Source organism: Callithrix jacchus, chromosome 1 (assembly GCF_049354715.1).
Source record: "Callithrix jacchus isolate 240 chromosome 1, calJac240_pri, whole genome shotgun sequence".
NCBI lineage: Eukaryota > Metazoa > Chordata > Mammalia > Primates > Cebidae > Callithrix > Callithrix jacchus.
This window is the reverse complement of record NC_133502.1, coordinates 185,341,213-185,364,745: the sequence shown is the minus strand read 5'-3', so window position 1 is coordinate 185,364,745 and position 23,533 is coordinate 185,341,213. Positions and strand designations below refer to the sequence as shown.

The 23,533-nt window shown below is 55.5% G+C and overlaps 2 protein-coding genes across 14 annotated transcripts in view; one reads left to right on the top strand and one right to left on the bottom strand.

Moving 5' to 3' along the window:
• The first annotated feature begins 64 nt into the window (after positions 1-64).
• FBXW5 (F-box and WD repeat domain containing 5) lies at positions 65-4,130 on the top strand. 2 transcript variants are annotated; one of them, XM_035263729.3, is made up of 9 exons: positions 65-144; positions 476-691; positions 1,132-1,289; positions 1,600-1,774; positions 1,864-2,012; positions 2,094-2,514; positions 2,886-3,033; positions 3,107-3,319; positions 3,399-4,130. In XM_035263729.3, exons 2-9 carry the CDS (start codon positions 499-501, stop codon positions 3,646-3,648), a joined length of 1,707 nt encoding a protein of 568 aa, XP_035119620.1. In that variant the 5' UTR covers positions 65-144; positions 476-498; the 3' UTR covers positions 3,649-4,130. The 2 variants fall into 2 exon arrangements, with proteins under 2 accessions (XP_035119620.1, XP_078188508.1); XM_078332382.1 differs by having other exon boundaries at positions 65-691.
• Positions 4,131-14,930: 10,800 nt separating this feature from the next.
• TRAF2 (TNF receptor associated factor 2) overlaps positions 14,931-23,533 on the bottom strand; it is a 31,882-nt gene continuing 23,279 nt past the window's right edge. For all 12 annotated transcript variants that reach the window (XM_078332430.1, XM_035263664.3, XM_078332409.1 and 9 more), the window contains 5 exons: positions 22,808-22,882; positions 19,859-20,140; positions 19,174-19,351; positions 17,137-17,285; positions 14,931-15,818 (listed from right to left, as the gene is read on the bottom strand). In XM_078332430.1, the coding sequence (XP_078188556.1) occupies positions 15,600-15,818; positions 17,137-17,285; positions 19,174-19,351; positions 19,859-20,140; positions 22,808-22,882 (903 nt within the window). In that variant the 3' untranslated portion in view covers positions 14,931-15,599. The remainder of the gene's footprint in view (positions 15,819-17,136; positions 17,286-19,173; positions 19,352-19,858; positions 20,141-22,807; positions 22,883-23,533) is intronic.

Below are 23,533 nucleotides of genomic sequence, written 5' to 3'. Positions count from 1 at the left end.
GATGCCTCGGGGCTCGTGGCGTCGGGCCTGGCAGGCTCCCTGCGGGGCGGGGGCGACGGTCCGAGCGGCGGCGGCGGCGGCGGCGGCGGAAGCGGGTTCGAGCCTCGCGGGGCGGGGGCGGCTCAGCGGGCGGAGGCGGCCGCGGTGAGTGCGCCTGCGGCCCTCGAGGTCCGGCCTCGTCGGCCCCACCCGCCCTGGGCGAGTGCAGGAGCCCGAGGCCGCCCTTGCGCGCGTCCCCGCCGGGCAGGGCTTCCCCAGGGCCGCAGGGCGGGGGCCGCGGCCCCGCCGCCCCGAGCCTGTCCCCTGCGGAGCGCGTTCCCGGTCAGCGCCCGCTGCCGGCTTCAGGGGGCCGGGGATGGCGCGGCGGCGGGGCCCGGGCGTCCTCCGCACACACGCAGCCCGGTGGACTCCCCGGCGCCCGCTCCCGGCCTCCCTGCTCGGGCCTGGGCTCAGGGCAGCCGTTGGTGGGTTTCAGGGCCGCCCGGGCAGAATGTCACGATGGACGAGGGCGGTACGCCCCTGCTCCCCGACAGCCTGGTCTACCAGATCTTCCTGAGCCTGGGCCCGGCCGACGTGCTGGCCGCGGGGCTGGTGTGCCGCCAGTGGCTCGCCGTGTCGCGGGATGAGTTCCTGTGGAGGGAGCAGTTCTACCGCTACTACCAGGTGGCCCGAGACGTGCCCCGACACCCAGGTCCGTGGTGTGCGGGGCCCCACCCGCGTTCGGCAGCCCAGGCCCCGGGCCCCTGTGCTTGGGGGTCAGCCTGGCGGGGGACTGGCCTGCGCCCCGAGTGTCCACTCTCTCAGCCTCACCCTGATCCAGGCCTGTCCGCACACCGCACAGGCCCCCTCACAGCCCGGAGGCCCAAAGCTTCACTGGGTCACTTGCAGGGTGGGGGATAGATACAGGGGTCTCTGTGAGTGACAGGGTTGTAACCCCCAGCCAAGGCCTACGCCAGGACTGGTGGGTTCCAGGAGCACCACTGGCATCTGCCCCCCCAGGACCCCTGCCCCCTGCTGAGCTTCCCCCAAGCTCCAAGGACTGCAGCCAGGAGTGCGGGGGCCACACTCAGCTCGTGGCCTTGACTGCGAGGAGGGAGGCCCGGGCCACGGGCTGACACTTCCCACCCGCAGCGGCCACGTCCTGGTTAGAGGAGTTCCAGCGGCTGTATGACATGGTGCCCTGTGTGGAGGTGCAGACGCTACGGGAGCACACGGATCAGGTCTTGCACCTCAGTTTCTCCCACTCGGGCTACCAGTTCGCGTCCTGCTCGAAGGACTGCACTGTGAAGGTGAGGACCGCTTGGTGTCCCCCCCACCCCACCCCTCCACTGCAGCACCCAGGTCCCAGGACCCCAGCTTCCCAACCAGGTGAGATGGGAGGGTCAGGAGCGGTGCAGGGTGGCCAGGAGTACCCAGAGGAGAGGCCCCCCCCCACACACTCACAGCCTCCCGCTGCAGGGCAGGCTCCTGCTGTTTGTGCCAGTGCCCCAGGGCCGATGACAGTGGCTGGAGGGGTCCCTGCCCCCTGGTGGCCTCTAAGCAGCAGGCCCCTGCCCCGAGACTTGGCCAGGCGGTCACCAGGGCCACCCTGCTGTGTAGATTTGGAGCAACGACCTGACCGTCTCGCTGCTGCACAGCGCAGACATGCGGCCATACAACTGGAGCTACACGCAGTTCTCGCAGTTCAACCAGGACGACTCACTGCTGCTGGCCTCAGGGGTGTTCCTGGGGCCACACAACTCCTCCTCTGGCGAGATCGCGGTCATCAGCCTAGGTAAGCACTGGCGCCTGGTGAGCCCCGGCCCTGCCCCCGCCCTCGCCCTCCCCGGGCCAACAGCGCGTCCAGCCCTGGCCTCCCCACAGACTCCTTTGCACTGCTGTCCCGCGTGCGGAATAAGCCCTACGACGTGTTTGGCTGCTGGCTGACCGAGACCAGCCTCATCTCAGGGAACCTGCACCGCATCGGAGACATCACCTCCTGCTCTGTCCTGTGGCTCAACAACGCCTTCCAGGTGTGGGCCAAGGGGCTGGGGCCGGGGCCGGGACTGCCCTCCCCAGGGCCTGAGCCCACCTGGCGTTTGCCCCACCCCCAGGACGTGGAGTCAGAGAACGTCAACGTGGTGAAGCGGCTGTTCAAGATCCAGAACCTCAACGCCAGCACCATCCGCACTGTGATGGTGGCCGACTGCAGCCGCTTCGACAGCCCTGACCTCCTGCTGGACGCTGGCGACCCAGGCACATCCCCCTGCCGTGTCTTTGACCTGGGCAGCAACAACGAGGAGGAGGTGGCCAGCCCAGCCCCTGCCCACGCCAAGGAGGGCTTGCGGCACTTTCTGGACAGCGTGTTGGAGGGGCGGGCGCAGCCACAGCTGTCAGACTGCGTGCTGGAGACCAAGGTGGCCGAGCTGCTGGCCCAGGGCCACACCAAGCCCCCTGAGCACAGCGACACAGGCACCAGGAGCAAGTACCTCATCTTCACCACTGGCTGCCTCACCTACTCCCCACACCAGATTGGTACAGCCCTGCCACCACACTGCCCCAGCCCTGCCTTGGTCCTCAGAGATTGGGGGAGGCTGGGCGGGGGTTCTGGGGGCAAACGGCAAGCAAGTCCGCAGGCAAAGCTGGGATCATTCTCACCCCTGGTGCCGCAACCCCAGACCCGGCCTTGTCCTCGGGCCTGTGGGATGAGCGGTAAAAACAGACACAGACAGGCCGCTGGCCAGCGCGCCACTGATGGGCTTGATTCAGGTCTGGGCCCTTGGAGCAGGCGGTGCCCACACGCCTCTGAGGCACTCACAGGCTCGGAGGCCTCATTGGGCTGGGGGCTGCCCTGGAGTGGTGTCCCTGGGCACTGGTAGGGATCCTCACCTCAGCCCTCCCTGTAGGCATTAAGCAGATCCTGCCACACCAGATGACCACGGCGGGGCCCGTGCTGGGCGAGGGCCGGGGGTCGGACGCCTTCTTCGACGCGCTGGACCACGTCATAGACGTGCACGGCCACATCATTGGCATGGGCCTGTCACCCGACAACAGGTGGGCATCTTACCAGGGTCCTGGGCAGGGTTCCCGCAGGCGACCCATATCTAGCGTGGTGCCCCTTGCCCAGGTACCTGTATGTGAACAGCCGCGCCTGGCCCAGTGGTGCGGTGGTGGCTGACCCCATGCAGCCGCCGCCCATCGCGGAGGAGATTGACCTGCTGGTGTTCGACCTGAAGACCATGCGGGAGGTGAGGCGGGCGCTACGTGCGCACCGCGCCTACACACCCAACGACGAGTGCTTCTTCATCTTCCTGGATGTCAGCAGGGACTTTGTGGCCAGGTGCGGGGCGGTGCGGTATGGGTGGGTGGGTGTGGGCGCCTGCAGGCGGCAGCCAACTCATCCAGGCGCTGTTCTGCAGCGGGGCGGAGGACCGGCACGGCTACATCTGGGACCGCCACTACAACATCTGCCTGGCCAAGCTGCGGCACGATGATGTGGTCAACTCAGTGGTTTTCAGTCCCCAGGAGCAGGAGCTGCTGCTTACGGCCAGCGACGACGCCACCATCAAAGCCTGGCGCTCACCACGCACTGTGCGCATCCTCCAGGCGCCTCGCCCTCGCCCTCGGCCTCGCGCCTTCTTCTCCTGGCTTGCCAGCCAGAGACGCTGAGGGGTGCTGGCTGCACTGGAGCCACCGGGACCCCTCGAGGACATCACCGGGGCCCTGTGGCTCTTTTCTGAGCGGGAGAGGTAGAGACGCTTGTAGCAGTTAACGCCTTAGGAAGGGGACAATCAGGCCCCAACACGCTCTCACACGCAAACCCACTCACGCAGCTGTGATGCCTGGCACGGGGTGGCCAGTGCGAACGAAGCCAAAGGCCCCCTCGGCCTCCTGGCCAGCTTGGGGTACACAGGACACTGGGGCGCCACTCCTCACTCACCCCCGGGCTAGGGGTTCACTACTCCAGCTGGCCTCAGCCCGGGGCACCCTGAACGGCAGTCCATCGGTGGCAGGGGCGGCTGCCCCTGGCCGCCTGGCTGTGGCCGTGTGCCTGGGGCTTGGGAGCTGCTGGTCACACTGCTGTGGGCCGAGTGTGCCGCATGCCCAGGCACCACCCGTTCAGGATTTTGAATAAACAGTTGGCAACAGCACTCCGTCATCTGGTCTCTGCAAGGAGGGAGACTGCGAGCACAGTGGCCCCAGTGGAGTGGGCCTCGTGGTCATTGCTGACAGGTGACGCAGGTGGCTGCCTCACACAGCCCAGTGCCCACTCCGCGACCTCCACAGAGGTGCCTGGCATACCTGCAGGGGGTGACAGCGTGCAGGGCCTCCTGGCCGGGTCCAGGGTCAGCAGGCCGAGTTGTTCCCAGTGCCACAGTGGCCTCTGAGGTTCGTCCTGTCCTTGAGGGAGTGCCCTGGCTGCTGGGGGCAGGGAGGGTGTTGGGCAGAGCTCCTTGGAGTTGAGGCCAGTGAGGACGGGACCAGGGCCCAGATGTGGCACTGGAGGTGGGTCCAGCCGGACCCTGCAGGCTTCATTGGAGCTGCAGCGGGAGCTCAGGGCCCAGGGCGATGGTGACGAAGATGGGGGGGAGCCTGGCACTCAGCTCAGCTGCCCATCACAGGCAGTACATGAAGCGTGTGGCTCTAACATGGCAGTAGGCAACTGTGTACAGAGAAAGGACGCAAAGGAGACGAGTGAGCATCGAGGTGATGGTCCCCCTGAGCCACATGGGCCACAGGGGCAGGTAGAGGGCCTGAGCACCGACAGGGTCAGGGACACCACCACCAACACAGGCTGTGCCACCCAGAGGGACGGAGCCTCTGCCCCGCTAACTCCCAGTCTCCAACTGGGAAGCCCTGGGGGCTGCTGGAGTTCATAATAAAACCCCAAACATGGGCGAGAACAAGGGAAGAAAGACACCGAAGACCGCAAAACAAGATGAGCCGTGCTGAGACAGACCTGAGAAAGCCTCTCACAGGAAGGAGCCGACAGATTCCACAAATGCAAACGCACCATGGGCAGGCTCCGGAGAAGTGAGCCATTTTCCGAAACTCAAGAAAACTAATGATAACACCCCTAAAGCAAAAACTGCACCATGAAACAAAAGCGGGGGATGGAAATCAGCAGCACATGGACATTTAAAAGTAAAAAGGAGGCCAGGTGTGGTGGCTCATGCCTGTAATTCCAGCACTTTGGGAGGCTGAGGCGTGTGGATCACAAGGTCAGGAGTTCGAGACCAGGCTGGCCTACGTGGTGAAATCCTGTCTCTATTAAAGATACAAAAAATTAGCCGGGCATGGTGGCAGGCACCTGTAATCCCAGCTATTCAGAAGGATGAGGCGGGAGAATCTCTGGAACCCAGGAGGTGGAGGTTGTAGTGAGTCAAGATCTTGCCTCTGCACTCCAGCCTGGGCAGCAGGGCAAGGCTCTGTCTCAAAACACAAAAAAGGAGGTCAGGTGTGGTGGCTCACACCAGTAATCCCAACACTTTGGGAGGCAGAGGCAGAGGCAGGCAGATTGCTTGAGCTCAGGAGTTCAAGACCAACCTGGGCAATACAGTAAAACTGTCTACTAAAATACAACAAAACGTTAGCCAGGTGGTGGCAGGCACCTGTAGTACCAGCTACTTGGGAGGCTGAGGCAGGAGAATTGCTTGAACCTGGGAGGCGGAGGTGGCAGTGAGCCGAGATCATGCCACTGCACTCCAGCCTGGGCAACAGTGCGAGACTCCATCTCCAAAATAAAGTAAAAAGGGAGCCAGTCAGGCATTGTGGAAAACAGCAGGTAGAGTGACTGCATCAAAAGCTTGATATGTGAGAAGAACGGGACCACAGAGACTTGACGTGGGGATCAGGAAGCAGAACGTGGCACAGAGGACATGAAAGAGCCCTGGGAGGGGAACAGAGAGGCGCACATGACCCCTCCCCCACACACATGGGTGGGGTGGAGACCCAGTGTTTAAAAATAACATGGCTGAATTACAAAAAGACAAAAGTCTTCAGAAAACACGTGTTCTGAGGCCTGGCCGGGCACAATGGCTCACTCCTGTAATCCCAGCACTTTGGGAGGCCTAGGCGGGTGGATCACTTGAGGTCAGGAGTTCAAGACCAGCCTGGCCAACATGGTGAAACCCTGTCTCAAAAAAAAATTTTTTTTAAGTTATATTCAAATGTCCAGAATATAACCCAAAATTACTAGACACATGAAGAACCATAAAATTTCAACACACAGCTGGGCAGAGCGGCTCACATCCATAACCCTCCCCGCTGGGAGGCCACGGCGGCAGGCGCACTGACTGGGCTGCTATATTCCAGCTTGGGCAATGGACTCTGTCTCTAAAATTAAAAATTCAACTTCCAAAGGAAAAGACAAATGCTGAGGCAGATTTTATATATATAAAATGTATGTATTTTTTTAACTTTTTGAGATGGAGTCTCACTCTGTTGCCCAGGCTGGAGTACAGTAGTGTGATCTCGTCTCACTGTGACCTCTGCCTCCTGGGCTCAAATGATTCTCCTGCCTCAGCCTCCTGAGTAGCTGAGATTACAGGTGCCCACCACCACGCCCAGCTAATTTTTGTTTAGTAGAGAAAGGGTTTCATCATGCTGGCCAGGCTGGTCTTGATCTCCTGACCTCATGATTCGCCCACTTTGGCCTCCCAAAGTGCTGAGATTACAGGCGTGAGCCACTGCACCTGGCAACTATTTTTTAATTTTTGTAGAAATGAGGTCTATGCTGCCCAGGCTGGTCTCAAACTCATGGGGTCAGTGATCTTCCAGCCTCGGCCTTTGGAAGTGCTGGGATTACAGGCATGAGCCACCGCGCCCAGCCAACACAAATTTTAAAAGGCACTGGGATTCCTCGGCTTCCAGATCATTGCTAGGCTAGAAAAATAAAGCTTGCTCTACCAGAAATCCCAAGTTAGAACTGAGGGTTTTCCAAGGCAGAAATTTTATAGAGTCTAGCGCCATTTCAGGCAAAGATGATTAAGCTCTGAACCTCAACATCCACAGGTGCCTATCAGAACAGTTAAATGAGCTCAGAACAGAGCTACGTAATTAGGCTTCATCATGAGGCCACTATGCTCTTCTAAGATGTGAATAAAGCCGAGGAAGTAATGAAAGCAAAATGAAGGGTGCCTTTGAGGCCAGTCGTTAGTTTCTCATCATGCCCCCCTTTTGTAACATTAATAAAGGGAGTATTTTACTGCAAAGAGTATTCTGCATGCCACTACCCACTTCTGTCAGCCACTACATGAGCGCCGCCTCATACTTGCCATCATCCACATGGCACAGCCATTTTATGACTACAGTTCACTTCTGTGTTCACAAACAGAATCTTTGTAATTTACTCAGTGCATTAGTGAAGGTCTGACACTGAGACACAATCTAACACCCATGATAGCCAGTGCTTTGCAGACAGCAATGCAGGAGATATAGATATATATAGTTTGATTTTTTAATTTTATTATTATTTGAGACGGTCTTGTTCTGTTGCTCAGGCTAGAGTGCAGTGGTGCAATCTTGGCTCACTGCAACCTCTGCTTCCTATGTTTAAGCAATTCTCCTGCCTCAGCATCCCAAGTAGCTGGGACCACAAGCACCTGACCCCACACCCTGCTAATGTTTGTATTTTTAGTGGACACCGGGTTTCACCATCTTGGCCAGGCTGGTGGTCTCAAACACCTGACATTGTGATCCACCTGCCACACCCTCCCAAAGTGCTGGGATGACAGGCGTGACCCACTGGGCCCAGCCTGCTACATTTTTTGTTTTTTTGAGAAGAAGTTTCCCTCTTGTTACCCAGACTGGAGTGCAATGGCATAATCTCGGCTCACTGCAACCTCTGCCTCCTGGGTTCAAGCAATTCTCCTGCCTCAGCCTCCTGAATAGCTGGGACTACAGGCGTGTGCCACCGTGCCCAGCTAATTGTTGTATTTTTAGTAGAGACAGGGTTTCACCTTGTTGACCAGGATGATCTCAATCTCTTGACCTCGTGATCCACCCGCCTCAGCCTCCCAAAGTGCTGGGATTATAGGCATGAGCCACTGTGCCCAGCCTGATACATTTTTAATCACTTGTCATTTAAGTGACCTTATGTAATAAACCAATCATTCAGCAGTTCTAAGTCTCCCAGTGGTTCCAGTGAGGCCTGTAAGAAGCATCTTCCACCAGCACGTCCTGCTGTGAGGGCTGTGTATGCCCCTCCCAATGCTTCCCTTTACCTGCAAGACGGGATCAGATAAGACGGATGCTTAGCTTGACTCCTTTGATGTCCTGAAGTTTCTGGAGCTGTTTTTCTTTCATCTGTTTGTGGTAAGTTTGGCATCTCTGTTCGAGCTCTTCAACTCTCTCTGCTGCAACCATGGTTCTACTCCATAGCTCTTGCTGGTATGTGACAGGTTCATTTCTACATTTTCAGACTCTTGATCACTGTGAGCACTTTACCAGCTGCTTTCTGGAATGGGTTAGTCCACCTGACCTCCAAGGGTTGCATTTTTAAAAAGCTTTTAATAACATTTGCATTCAGGAACTCTGAACACCTTGCAGTCACCGTGGAGGAACATTACGCCATGACCCGGACAGAAAATGACACTTGTCAACATGCAAGCCGGACCTGCAGGGACCCACTCAGCAAACGCCAGGCTTGAGGGGAAGTGAAACAGACAGAGATGTTGGAATTATCTGACAAGGACTTTAAAGTAGCTACTATAAAAATGCTAGAACAAGCAATCACAAACATTTTGTGATGGATATAAAAATATGAAAGCCTCAGCAAAAAAAATAGAAGACGTAAAAAGGACCATTCATACCAAGATGAGGTATCTATAAAAAGAAAAGGAAAAAATTAAAGAGAAGGAAAAAGGCTGGGTGGCAGTGGCTCATGCCTGTCATCCCAGCACTTTGGGAGGCTGAGGCGGGCAGATCATGAGGTCAGGAGTTCAAGCCCAGCCTGGTCAACATGGTGAAACTCCATCTCTACTAAATATATGAAAGTTAGCTGGGCGTGGTGGCACGAGCCTGTAATCCCAGCTACTTGGGAGGCTGAGGCAAGACAATCACTTGAGCCTGGGGGGCAGAGGTGGTGAGCCGAGATTGCACCACTGCACTCTAGACTGGGAGAGAGAGAAAGACTCTGTCTCAAAAAAATAAAGAAAAGAAAAAGAAAGCAAGAAAGCAAGCAAGAAAGAAAAGGGAGAGGGAGCCGGGAGCCGGGAGAGGGGACAGGGGAGGGGAGAAGAAAATCAGCAAAAACGTAGAGCTGAAGCCCACCATTGTGTCAGCTTCCCAAGGCTGCTGTAACAAAGCAGCACACACAGTTCTGGAGTCCAGAAGTCAGAGATGGGGTGTGGGCAGGCTGTGTCCCCTAGGGAAGGTCCCGCTGCATCCCGACTGCTCTCTGCTCTCCTTGGCTGTGGGCGCGTCCCTCCAGTCTCCCAGGTTCACGTGGTGTCTTCTCTGATCCTCGCACTCTCTTCCCTCTATGCCTGTCTGCATCCAGATTTCCCCCTTTTGCACTTTTTTTTTAAAGACAGGGTCTGTGTTGTCCAGGCTGGTTTCAAACTCTTGGGCTCAAGTGATTCTTCCAGCCTGGCCTCCCAAAGTGCTGGGATCACAGGTGTGAGCCACCGTGACTGGCCAAAATTTCCCTTTTATAACAACACGAGTTACACTGAATTAGGATCCACCTAATGACTTCATTTTAACTTGGTTACTTTTGTAAAGATCCCCTTTCCAAAATAAGGTCACATTCTGAGTAATCCTAAATAAGGGTGGTTAGGATTTCAACATTTTCGGAGGAATACAATACGACCCATGAAACTAATCAGCTAACCAAATCCAATCGGTATGTATAGAACATTCACTCAACAGCAGTAAAATACACATTTTTTTTTTTTTTTTTTTTTTTTAGAGACAGGGTTTCACCATGTTGGCCAGGCTAGTCTTGAACGCCTGACCTTAGGTGATGCGCCCACCTCAGACTCCCAAAGTGCTGGGATTACAGGCATGAGCCACCGTGCCCAGCCCATGTTCTTTTCACATACAAAATATACTCATTCCATCCCAATGGCTCCCAAAGTCTTAACTAATTCTAACATCAATTCAAAAGTCCAAGCCCAGAGACTCATCTAAATCAGACATGGGTGACACTCAAGGCGTGACTCATCCCAAGTGGATGCAGCTTTCCCTCCACTGTGAGCCTGTGAAAATGAGCAAGTTACATGCTTCCAAATACAGTGTAGGGCAGGCACGCAACAGACGTTTCCATTCCAAAGGGGATAAACTGTAAAGAGGAGAGGAGTAACAGACCTCAAGCACATCTGAACGCCAGCAGGGAGAATACCACGAAACCCTAAGGCCTGAGAATCATCTTCTTTGTACACACTGTGGGGTGCAGAGGGGCCCTCCAGGCTCTTGGTAACCTCAGCCCTCACGCAGCTCCAGCAGCTTAGAGTCTCACGCCTGCAGCTCTCCCAGGCTGGCAGTGAACACTGGAGGCTCTGCAGTTCTGGGGTCTCAAGAGTGGCCTTATCCCCAAGGCCCTACCACATACTGCCTATGTGGGCTCTGCCATGGCTCTGCAAGTCTCCATGTGGGCCTTTGCTGTCCGTGACATCCTGTGATACCCAGTGAAGGAAGCATGTCCCCACAGAACCAGCACCACATGGACCCTACCAAGGCTATGATGGTACCTTCCCCGAGGCCACTTGAGACAGGCTGGAGTGGCTTAGGGGCCTGCCCTGGAATGTAGAGAGCAGACTCGGGGTGGCCCTGCCAGCAGGCTCTGAGGTCCTGAGGGCACCCTACACCTCTTTTGACAGATTTCCCTCCCAAAGGCCTTGGTGCACCAGGCCTGTGGTGGCGAGGCAGCACCAGGCCTGTGGTGGCGAGGCAGCACCAGGAGACTGAAACGCCTCTGGGGTCATTTTACCTTTGTCCTGGTTTGCAGCCTCTGGCTTCATCCTGTCCACACTAAGCTCCTCGTCAAAAGCTGCTCGGCCACACTCCTGGTCTGTTCTAAAGACACCTCATTACTCTCTCAATGGCCAGACTGAAAATCCTTAAGATCCCTAAGTTCTTTCCCTGTTAATTATAAATTCCATCTTTAAATCATTTCTCTCGTCTCACATCTTACTTTATGCCGTTAGAAGACACGCCACACCCTGAATATTTCTTCAGCCAGACGGCCCAGTCCCTTCCACAAAGGAAGGACGGGACATGAACACACATCAGCTGTGTCCTCCGCCACTTTACACTAGAGTGGTCTTCCCTCCAGTTTCCAATCCCTTGTTCTTCATTTCTGCGTGGCGGGGTGCAGTGGCTCACACACGTAATCCCAACACTTCAGGAGGCTGAGGCAGGTAGATCATGAGGTCAGGAGTTCAAGATCAGCCTTGCCAAGATGGTGAAACCCTATCTCTACTAAAAATATAAAAATTAGCGGGGTATGGTGGCAGGTGTCTGCAATCCCAGCTACTTGGGAGGCTGAGGCAGAAGAATCACTTGAACCTGGGAGGCGGAGGTTGCACTGAGCCAAGATCACAGCATTTCACTCCAGCCTGAGCTGGAGGAGAATGGTCTTCTAAGATGGCAGGGCATGCTTGTCTCCTGGTTATTGTGGTGCTTATCCAAATCTGCACAGGTGTGAACATTCATAACAAAAGAACAAATCAATTTTACTATGAAATTTTAAAATGTTATTAGGGGCTGGTGCAGCAGCTCATGCCTGTAATCCCAGCACTTTGGGAGGCTGAGGTGGGCGGAACACTTGAAGCCAGGAATTCGAGACCATCCATCCTGGCCAACACGGAGAAACCCCATCTCTACTAAAAATACAAAAATGAGCCAGGCGTGGTAGTGCACACCTGTAATCCTGGCTACTCGGGAGGCTGTGGGTGCAGCGAGCCAAGATTGCACCACTGCACAGCAGCCTGGGAGACAAAACGAGACTCCATCTCGAAAAACAAAAATTAAAAAAAAAAAAAAAAGCACTTCCTGAGGGAGCTGTAAAGTGATACAACCATCAAGGGAAAGTTTGGCAATCCTCCAAAAGCTGAACTTATGGTCCAGCAGTTCTATTCCCAGGTATGAACATTCAAGAGAAACCAAAACAAATATGCATCCCCACAACTTGTACACAAATGTTCACAACAGCATTTTCAGAGTAGCCAAGAATTAGAAACCACCCAATGTCCATCAGCTGGTGAATGGATAAACAAGATGAGGTCCATCCCCCAGAGAATGTCAGCCAGCCATAAAGAGGAATGAAATTCAGACACGCAGCGACACAGACGCCCCGCGACACAGACGCCCCTTGCAAGCACCCTGCTGAGGAAAAGCAAAGGCCACGCGCTATGGGACTCTACTCCTGTCCCTGTTCTCATCAGGCAGGACCACAGACAGAAGCAGATGTGTGGCTGGCTGCCAGAGGCCAAGGGAAGGTTTCTCTGCAGGGGGATGAAACCTCCTAAAATTAGATAGTGACGATGGTACCTCTGTGGGTTTGCATAGAGCCTGACACTTCCCCGGAAGGCCACAAGGCAGCTGGGCTAGGCCTGCCCACGGGTCAGCTCCAGAGCTCTCGTCCCTCCAGGGCCTTGGTCTGTTTCCTGGGAGCACCTGCACCTGGGGAGTTGTTCATTGCAGGCGCCTGCCCCGGCTTCAGCCTGGAGCCCAACACTGCTCTGACTGCGTTGGGGCACAGTCCTCAGCTCTTCCCCTAGTTTTCCAGACCTCCATCTCCCCAGGGAAGTGAGGGCTGGGAGGCCCACCCGGCTGCTCTGGCAGGCAAAGTACCTGCAAGGTAGCGGCTCTGCTTGGTCTCTGAGCTGATCCACTTTTAGCTGACTCTGCTCCATGCCGGGGCCTCCCAGGGTAGCTAGCCTCCCCCTCAGCCCTCTTCTGCTCAGAGCCACACACCAACCCACTTCCCACCATCCAGAAGGGTTGAAATCCTCTGTGGATGTTGGCTTCTTCCCCGTCTCTGTCCCTGGGGGAGGACTTCTTTGGTCCTGCTTCTCTCATTTCACAGCTCCATTTCATTTTAAGGGAGAAGTGATGACCTGAATCTATCTGCTTGGGCAAACTAGTAAAACCTGTCATACACAAATAAATCCCCAAATACAGAAGCCCACCATGTTACAGACAAAACCTCAAAATTGTGAGAAGAAACATGACAGTGGTTTTCAACCTCAGGGAGGTCAGGATGTTTTGAGTCGGTCAGAAACAGCACCACTCACAAAGGGTAAGATCAACTGATCGTGCCTTAGGTTTAAGCTTCTGCACATCAGGAACAGAAACGGTTCAAACACACAACCGAGACTCTGATCAGGAATATTAGGAACTCCTATCAACCAGTAGAATAAGGCCCAGACCAACAACCAGAAACAAAATAAGAAAAAGACATTAACAACAGGCAATTCACATGGGAGGCAGTCCAAGAGAGCAGTGAGTGGGGCAGACGCCCAACGCCACTGAGCCATCAGAGAAGCGCCCGTTCCCGAGACGCCCCTCCACACACACAGAAGGCAACATCTCCTCCATTCCCACATCGAAGGCGGGCAGGGACAGGAGGTGATGGGAACCCTCCCCTTGTGCTGGTGGAAGGACAGGGTGCTGCTCCTCTGTAAGGCAAGCTGGCAACTGCTAAAACGGGAAGGCCTAGAAACCACCAGCTCTCCTTCCAGGCTGACAGGAGACCCAGGAAAGTGGGTCTGCCTGGGCGTCTACAGTAGCCGAACACTCAAGACACAGAAGAAAAGACGGGGAGGTGCTCTCTAGGGAACTCACACACAGTGGTCACAATCTGCCATGCAGAGTGCCCAGCACATGAGGCATTAAAACCAGCTAGGCTGGGCCGGGTGGGGTGGCTCACGCCTGTAATCCCAGCATTTTGGGAGACTGAGGCACGGGATCACCTGAGGTCACGAGTTCAAGACCAGCCTGGCCAACATAGTTAAACACAGTCTCTACTAAAAATACAAAAATTAGGCGGGCGTGGTGACAGGTGCCTGTAATCCCAGCTTCTTGGGAGGCTGAGGCAGAACCGCTTGAACCCAGGAGGTGGAGGTTGCAGTGAGCCAAGATTGTGCCATTGCACTCCAGCCTGGGCAACAGGAGTCAGACTCCATCTCAAAAACAAAACCAAACCCAGCCAGGCTGAGTAAGAAGCCCGGCTACCTGCAGAGGACCCAGTGGACGGTTTCTGCGTTTTAAATGCAATAGTCTTATTTGTGGATACAGAAACACATAGATGCCGAATTCTAAAGCCAGAGAACTGGAACGTCACAGATGGTGCCATGTGGCCCAAGGGAGCTGAGTCGAGGCTGGGAAAGGGAACAACAGGGGATGGGCTCTGCGATGCTTCACTCGGTCCAGTACACACGCAGGGAGCACAGATACCTGTCAGTTCCTGTGCCTGAGTTATTTTCTGCATTTTTCTATGGTCTTAACTTCTCAAACTACAGCAGTGTGTGGGGATGTCAAGAGGCGACCACACTTTACCCGAGCCTGATACAGATGCCAAGCCAGCCCTAGCACGGCTGCCCCGACACCAAGAGCGGGGCCATGCCTACTCCAGCCTGCCCTCAGTCCCAAGAGCACACCCGAGGGCGGTGCAGCCAGGGCCCTCGGTGCAGCCTGTGCTGAGAACCAGGGCCGGCTCATCCTCATCCTGCTCTCACAGGAGTCCCTGGGAAGGCCCAGGAGAGGAGACGGACAGGGAAGAATATTTCACAAGAAGGAACACTGGGCTTCACCAAAGCTTAAGAGAGAGCTTACAGTAGGTAAGAAACAGAACAACCTGGCTGGCTAGAAAAGCAGTCAGTGGCCAGGTACCCTGTGGGGAGGGGTGCGTGGGAGGAGAGGAGGCCAGGAGGACCCCCAGAGGGTGACCACTGCCAAGGCTGGAAGCTGCAGGCAACCTGGAACCAACTGGACACCACTGAGCAGAGATTTGAATGGTTTAATAACTTTATCTCATGAGCTGGATGGAGAGCTCTCACAGTACCCGCAGGCTGTGCTGCACACCCCCATACCATGGTCTGAGCAGAGGGAGCATGGGACCAGACCCTCTCCCACAGCCAGCCTGGCCAAGGTGGCATAGCATTCCTAGGGATCTAGGAATGCTCCCTTTTCTCCAGGGGACAGAGGGGCGAACCAAGCCGCATGGCCTTCCTTGCTCTGGCCGGCAGGAGGCCCTTCTCCTGGAGCAGCCCCTCCTTTCTGCCCGCCATGCCTGAGGAACACAAGGCCACCACTGTGCTCCTGCTTTGTGGGCACTGCTGGGATGTGCTCTGCTCTGAGCGTCCCCACCCAGGGCCTCTCCCTTCACTGCACAAGACAGACAGCAAGAGAAGCACCAGAAGACCCTTGGCCAGTCCCACCATGGCCCTGGGCTGAGCTCATCTCCCAGGACCCTCTACGCAGTCTCTGAAATCTGAGGACTGGCTGGTGGCTCCTTCCCCATGACAGTGAACTTGGCTACAGGCCAACACCCTCCCAAGTGCCCAAGCAAGGCCTCTGCCCACTTGTGCAGTGAGGCCCTGGCCCAGCATGGTGGCCCCTCAGTGAGCCAGCTGTGCCTGGTTGCCCCCAAACCCACCACCAGTTGGGGGCAGTTAGAGCCCTGTCAGGTCCACAATGGCCTTGATGAAGATGGCATCGTCCCGCACATAGGAATTCTTGGCCTCCATCTTGGAGACGGGGCAGAAGAGGGGGCAGCCACTTGCGATGTTCATGTCATTGACTGGCCTCTGGAAAGAGGATGAGGTCACATCGGGTCTGAAGGCGTCAATCACGTGCTCCCGGTTGTTCTGGTCCAGCAGCATCAGGGTCACCTGGAGGAGAGCCCCGGGGAGGGACATGATCTGTAGGCTGCCTCTTCCAGCTCCTGAGGGTCTGGACACTCGCAGAGCCACTGGCAGGAGGCCCCCGGTGCCCATCCCAGGACCCAGCCAAGACCACGTGGTAGGCGGCCTGGCTCCTGCGCAGCACCTGGCTCACCAACCACAGGCATGATGCTTCTCTCTGGGGAACCTGCATCCATGTGGCATTTCCTGTCCCCTGACATCTGGAGTCCTAGACTACACTTACCAGTCCTGAACTTGAATTATTATTAGGAAAAAGCAAAGAATAATACAGCTGGCAAAGACATTTTCTTGGTAAAGGTGTCATAAAGCCCCACTGCCCACCTAGCCCTAAGTGTACTTTTCAGAGAGCCTGAGCCTGTCTCTGCCGGGCCTGTGAACCTGGCTGCCCCTGGGCCCTCCACGCCCTCCCCTCGTCCAGCTCTGCTCTGCCTATTCCACTGGCTATAGCAGGTGTTGGAAGTAGCAAGCCTGGGCCTAGTATGGCGAAAGGAAAGGACCTTACTATTCCAGCCTCGTCTCTAGACCTTCAGTTCCTCAACCAAAAACAGATTCTGATTTTCCCAAAATAATAAATCACACCTCTGACGCAGATGGCCCTGAAGCCGTGTTCCTTACTCTGCACTCTCCAGGGCCGTGTTTTCAAACTGCTGGTCCAGACACTCTCCGGCCTCTGGAGTCCTAGGCTAATGCTGGGCACCCTCAGCTCTCATCATTCTGTGCTTTGTCCTTGCATTCACTTATTTTTTAAAGACTGGTCTTGTTCTGCTGCCGGGGCTGCAGTGCGTAGCATGATCTCAGCTTACTGCAGCCTCAACCTATTGGGCTCAAGCAGTCCTCCCGCCTCAGCCTCCCTAATAGCTGGGAATACAGGTGTGCACCACCAGGCCTAGCTAATATTTCTTTTTTCCTTTTTTTGTAGAGATGGGGGTCACACTATGTTGCCCAGGCTGGTCTCAAAGTCCTGGGCTCAAGTAATCCTCCCACTTCAGCCTCCCAAAGTGCTAAGAACACAGGGTGAGCCCCCATGCCCGGCCTTATGCTTTTTCTTAGTAATATTCATCTGACACGTCAGGAAGCCATTGCTTATGTCACGGACCAGTGTTCAGAAATTGTGAAAAAGACACAAACTGCCAGAACTCTCCAACATGTGACACAGCACCACAGGGTGACCTGCCTACTGCAGACACCTGGGCTGGCAGCCCCAGCCACCCAATCCTGCACAAGCCTGAGCCACAGAAGCTGCCCTGCCCAGAGGGACTCTCAGGCGCAGCCCTCGGCCTCACACCTTCTGGTTGAAGGGCCACCGAAGCAGGGCGTCGTTCGGGCCTTTCATCACCACGAAGAAGAGGGACAGGTGGGTCCCGCGCCCAGTGCCGTCGCCATTCAGGTAGATGCGCAGACACATCTTGTAGCCGTACCTGCTGGTGTAGAAGGCTGGGGAGGCAGGCGGGGGGAGCAATCAGCACGGGCAGGGTGGGCTCTTCCTGCCTGCCAGCCCTCCCCCAGGGACATCCACACCACAAAGGAACATTCAGGTTCTGGGGTGCAAAGAATGTTTGTTCTCAAACTATGCAGTTAGTTTCCAATGAAAACAAATTTCATTTTTGAAAAAAACCCAGTAATTAGAAAAATCAGTAAATGCTTTTTTTTTTTGACAGCCAGAACGGGGCAGAAGCTGCTTTCCAAGTCACATGACAGAACACCTTGCACAAAGGTCCATACACAGTGATCCCACCATGGTGGCACTGAGCCCCCAGGCCCGTCCTCCCCACCCTCTGCAGCCCATCCTCCCCAGGCCGTCCTCCCCGCCCTCCACAGCCCATCCTCCCCGCCCTCCACAGGCCATCTTGCCCCACTCCACAACCCATCCTTCCCAGGCCGTCCTCCCCACCCCCCACAGCCCATCCTCCCCAGGCCGTCCTCCCGCCCTCCAGAGCCCATCCTCCCCAAGCCGTCCTCCCTGCCCCCCACAGCCCATCCTCCCCAGGCCCGTCCTCCCTGCCCTCCACAGCCGTGCTGCACACAAGCTGTGTTCACCAGCATGGCTTAAAGCAGATGTTTTACACAAACAGGTACTCGTGCCCGAGTGCAGCTCCCTCGAAGACTGCCACTGTGGCAGGGCCCCACCCCTTCACCCTTCACCCCACGCTCAGAGCTCCCAGCAGCTGCAGAGGGAAGGTGGCCACCAGAGGGCGGTGCTGACCTTCCCAGCCCTGGAGGAACAGCGCTATGTCCTGCAGACTGCCCAGACTATGCCCTCGAGTGTCCTCCAATCTTTCATTTTTCCAGTCTCAACTCAGAGAAGAGAGTGTGAATTTTATTTCTGACCCCTGATGAAGGCCCTGTCAAGACACACCACAAAGAACATGGCAGCCCCTCAACATGACACTTGGGTCTCTTTCTGCCTTGAGGGCGCTGGAGCACAGGACCACCTCAGCCCCTGGTGCTCAGCGAGTTTCATCAGCAGTGCCAGCTTAAATTCAAACAGGAAAGGTGCCTACGGTGTCTCAGCTTTGATCCTAAAATCTAAGATTCTATCAGCAAGTTCAACAAGTCAGTGTAAAAATAAAGCCTACATGAGGGCATGTTCTGAGCCATGGCTACAAAGGGCACGAAGGCAGGGCTGGGCAGGGGCAGAGATGATGGCTGGGCTGGCACGAGGTCAGTGAGGGTCTCAAGGGACAGCAGCGGGGCCACTTCTGGACCACAGTGCCCGGAAGCACAGTCTTGACAGCCCCCACCCCACCCCTCTCTACCAGTGCCCTCCAGGGGAGACCCCACGAGCACCCTCTCAAGAGACCCCATAATTGGGGTTAATAAAAAAGCAGGAAGCATGAGAAACACCCTCAACTGAGCTCCTGTGTGCAGGTGGAAAGTGAACCTGGGAAGGGTCAGACTAGCTCAGCCCCAAGTCCCTGAGAGCCACGCCCCGCCTCGTGCCACCCACATGGTGACCCCCACCCGCCCTCTGTCTTTCTAGGAGCTGTGGTTAGGCAGGAGAGCCTGCTGGTGTAATATCTGCTTTAGGTGACATGGGGCTTGCAGAGCAGAGCTGAGGATGACAAGGGGCACACTTTGAGAGCTGGCACAACAAAAGGGCAGCCAGCCAAACACCCCCACCCCGACATCTGCCCAAGGGCGCCCACTGCCCATCCCATATTCAGCTGCCCACTGGCCACTCAGGGAGGCACAGCCACTCCTGGTATCAGTGGGTGTTGTATCCCAGCCCTGCCCTTGGGACCCCTCCCATATGGTTGCATCAATGAGGGGACCCAGGTGCCAAGTAAACAGCAGCTGCAGTTGGTGGGGGCTAGAACCACACCTGGGGAGAAGATGGCAGGTGTGCGGCCGGCCACAGCTTCCTGGCGCTTCCTGGCGAAGTCTGAGATCTTCCAGATGAAGACCCCATCGTAGGTGGACGCCTCCATCTCCAAGACCTTCTGCTCCAGGTCGGCCATTGCCAGGTCCTTCAGGCCGATGCTCCTCTCCAGCTGCTGCACCTGCGGGTGCCAAGACCACCTTCCCTCTTACAGCAGGGTGCGGGCATGAGCCCCTGCCTCCCACACCCACCCATCTCCAGCAGGACCGTGCTCCAGGGCACCCTGGGCTCTGTGTTTCTCTTGTCAGCTCCCTGCCCACAAGAACCCAATCCCACCCTGCGAAGAGGTGGGGATTCCAAGTTCACACAGCAGCTCCGGACAGCAAGCATGCTAAGAAGCCACACCACGCCATGCACACCCCCATGGCTGACTGCCCTCCGTCAGAGGAGGCTCCCGCCCACGGCCTATGGCGTCTGTGAATTTCCAGGGTTTGCGTCTCTCAGAGAACAGGGCTCAGAAATAAAGGGAGCCAGAGCCCCCCACAGAAACCACGCTGGACTGGGGTTTGCAGATGGAGTTCTAGGTTGTCCATGCTGTAAAGCTCTAGGACCTGCCAGAAGCTGCTGGGGCGTGGGCACCGTCACCCTTTACACTGTCCTCATAGCTGGCCGCCCACCAGGCACAGACCTTGTTACTCAGGGCTTCAATCCTGTCTAGGTCCAGCCGGTGCTGCCGGCTACAGGCCTCGACGGTCAGGGCCACCCTCTCCACCTCCCGGTTCAGGACACAGACGATGTTCTCAAAGGTGGCTGTCTTCTTCTCCAGTGTCTCGCACCTCTGCAGGAGCTCTGACCCCACCTGGCTCTGGTCTCCTGAGAGGGGCTTTGTCTCCAGGACCGAGCTCAGTAGCATGGCCAGGTGCTCCCGCAGCCACTGCGCCTCGTGCTCCTGCTGCTTCTCGCCCTCCACCTGCAGACATAGGGCAGGGGGGCTGCTGGCTCCACCCACCATTCCGCTCCCACCCGGGGACAGCCACCAAGACACGGGCCTCAGCTGAACTGAGGAGACAGATAGGGATGCCTGGGAGGCCTTCTTGTCTACGACAGCCTGAAAGTCAGCTATGTTTAAGGAATATGAAGCTTGTTATGGAACTTAGCTGCAGCCAGGCACAGTAGCTCGCAACTGTGATTCTAGCACTTTGGGAGGTCAAAGCGGGAGGATCATTCGGGCCCAGGAGTTGGAGAGTAGCTGGGCCAATGTGGCCCCATGTCTACAAAACATTTAAAAATATTAGCCAGGCATGGTGGTGTGTGCCAATGGTTCCACCTACTCAGGAGGCTGAGGTGGGAGGATCGCTTGAACCCAGGAGGTTGAGGCTGCAGTGAGCTGGTCGTATCACTGCACTCCTGCCTGGCTGACACAGCGAAACCCTGTTTCGAATAAAAAAAAAAAAAAGAGAGAGAAAAAGAATACACTGCTTTTTAAAAAGCCACCCACAAGTTCCAGACAAGCCTGGTCAACATGGTGAAGCCCTGTCTCTACTGAAAATACAAAATTAGCTGGGCGTGGTGGCAGGTGCCTGTAATCCCAGCTACTCAGGAGGCTGAAGCATGAGACTGGCTTGAACCCAGGAGGGGGAGGTGGCAGTGAGCCAAGATGGTGCCACTGCACTCCAGCCTGGGCGACAGAGCAAGACTCTGTTTAATAAATAAATAGCAAAAATAGGATGGGCACCATAATCGCAGCACTTTGGGAGGCTGAAGTGGGTGGATCACCTAAGGTCAGGAGTTTGAAACCAGCCTGGGCAACAGCGTGAAACCCCATCTCTACTAAAAATACAAAAATTAGCCAGGCCTGGTGGTATGTGCCTGTAATCCCAGCTACTTGGGAGGCTGAGGCAGGAGAATCCCATGAATCTGGGAGGTAGAGGTTGCAGTGAGCCAAGATTGTGCCACTGCACTCAGCCTGGGTAACAGAGCAAGACTCCGTCTCAAAAATAAAATAAAATAAGGCTGGGCATGGTGGCTCACCTCTGTAATCCTAGCACTTTGGGAGGCCGAGGCGGGTAGATCACAAGGTCAGGAGTTCGAGACCAGCCTGGCCAGCATGGTGAAACCCCATCTCTCCTAAAACTACAAAAATTAGCTGGGCATGGTGGCATGCACCTGTAGTCCCAGCTACTTCGCAGGCTGAGGCAGGAGAATTGCTTGAACCTGGGAGGCAGAGGTTGCAGGGAGGCGAGATGGCGCCACTGCACTCCAGCCTAGGTGAGAGAGCGAGACTCCATCTCAAAAAAATTAAAAAATAAAATAATTTGGCCAGGTGCAGTGGCTCACGCCTGTAATCCCAGCACTTTGGGAAGCTGAAGCAAATGGATCATGAGGTCAGGAGATCGAGACCATCCTGGCCAGCATGGTGAAACACTGTCTTAATAAAAAACAATAATAATATTAGAACACCTTAATCATGAAAAAAAAATAGAAATAAATAATAATAAAATTAAAAATAAAAATAAAATAAAAAGCTACCCACAGAGGGAAGGTGAAAACACAGGGTGGAAGCTAGGTCTCCTTAAACATATCTCATTTTATAGGCCTAACTTTGCAACTAAATTATTTTCAAATTTTCACAACAAAATATAAAAATGAGGCCAGGCTCGGTCATGCCTATAATCTCAGCGCTTTAGGAGGCTGAGGCTGGAGGACCACTTGAGGTCAGTTCGAGATCTGCCTGGCCAACACAGTGAAACCTCATCTCTACTAAAAATACGAAACTTAGCCGGGTGTGGTGACGGGCATCTGTAGTCCCAGCCTTTCATCACCTACTCGGGAAGCTGAGGCACAAGAATCGCTGGAACCCGGGGGGGGGAGGTTGCGAGGTTGCAGTGAGCTGAGATCACGCCACTGCACTCCAGCCTGGGTGACAGCAAGACTCAGCCTCAAAAAAAAGATAAAAAAGGCACTCTAGAATAATTACAGTAAAAGACACAAACGGACCTGCACGTGTGCCCGCTAGAGGCATAACCACCCAGAGAGCAGAAGGCACTCAACAGACACAAACAGCTGGATGAGAGCCATGCACGGCGTGGAGAAGGCAGGGCCTGGCTGAGCCTGGGGCCGTGTGCCATCATGAGGAGACCCTTTGTGCAAATGGGAAATGCTGCCACAGACTCGTGCTGTGTTCTCTCTCATCTCAATACCAAGAGGCCCAGAAACAAGGACCATGGTGGCGGCAACAGTGAGCACCACTGAGGCACGGGAGGTCTCTAAACAACCCTCTCGTATGGGAAGCCCCAGCTTCCTGGAGATGGCAGATGCCAGGTCTGAGCGGGAAACAGACAAGAACACCGAGAGGAGGAGACTGTCCAACGCAGACAAAGAAAACGGAGGCAGCAATGGTCCTGTCACCGTTATCAGGGAAAACTGCAATACCTAAGGTTACATAGAATCGAGTCAGCAACGGACTCCACTGCAAATGCCGTCACGGCGTCCCGGTCTTCACGCAAGGACGGCAGGAGGTGGCACTGCAGCAGAGGCTGAGGAGCAGTGGGAAGGAAACCAGGAATCTCGGGGCTGGAGGCAGTGAAGACCACACCCAGGACGTGGGGTGGCCTCAGCCTCAGACCCCCAGACTTACCGTCTCGAGGCAGCCGAGGGCATGGAATCTGCAAGGGACTCGACACTTGCCACACGTCTTGATATGGTCCTGAAACTATAAGGAGAGGACGTCAGTGCCATCTTTCTCCGTTCTAACCCATTTCAGCACCTCCGGACAGATGACAGCTATGTACACAGAGGGTTACATGACTCACCCTGTCGGCCTTTTCACTCTCATGATGAATGAAACCCAACAACCCATTTCCAAAGCCACACGCATGCACACACCCGTGCACACGCACGTGCAAACGCAGACACTGTGCCGGTGACTGAGATGGGTTAGCGTTTTGGGGCACGTGTGGAGACCCCTGCCTGTGTGTTGCATGGCGCACCTGTCCTCTATCACAGTCCACAGGACAGGCAGTGCTGAGGCCCCAGGGCCTGGTCAAAACCCAGACAGAGTCAAATGGCCACTGCTCACCTGGTGTGGTGGTACAGGATGACACACACACATCACGAAGCAAAACGCAAAATCCAGAAAGGGACCAAGTGCACAAAGACATTCATGTGCGACAGGGCAGCAGCAAAGCAGGAAAGAAATAGCCCAACACTGTGGTAACTGACACGGGTCTAAGGAGGAGGGAACAGCCCAGGGAAAAACATCAAACACAAGTCCCTCCTCCATTTCCCAGGTGACACAGCAGGTGTGTCACAGCTCTGTGTGTGAGAAAATCAAACCTACAAACACCAGAAGCAGCACAGGGTT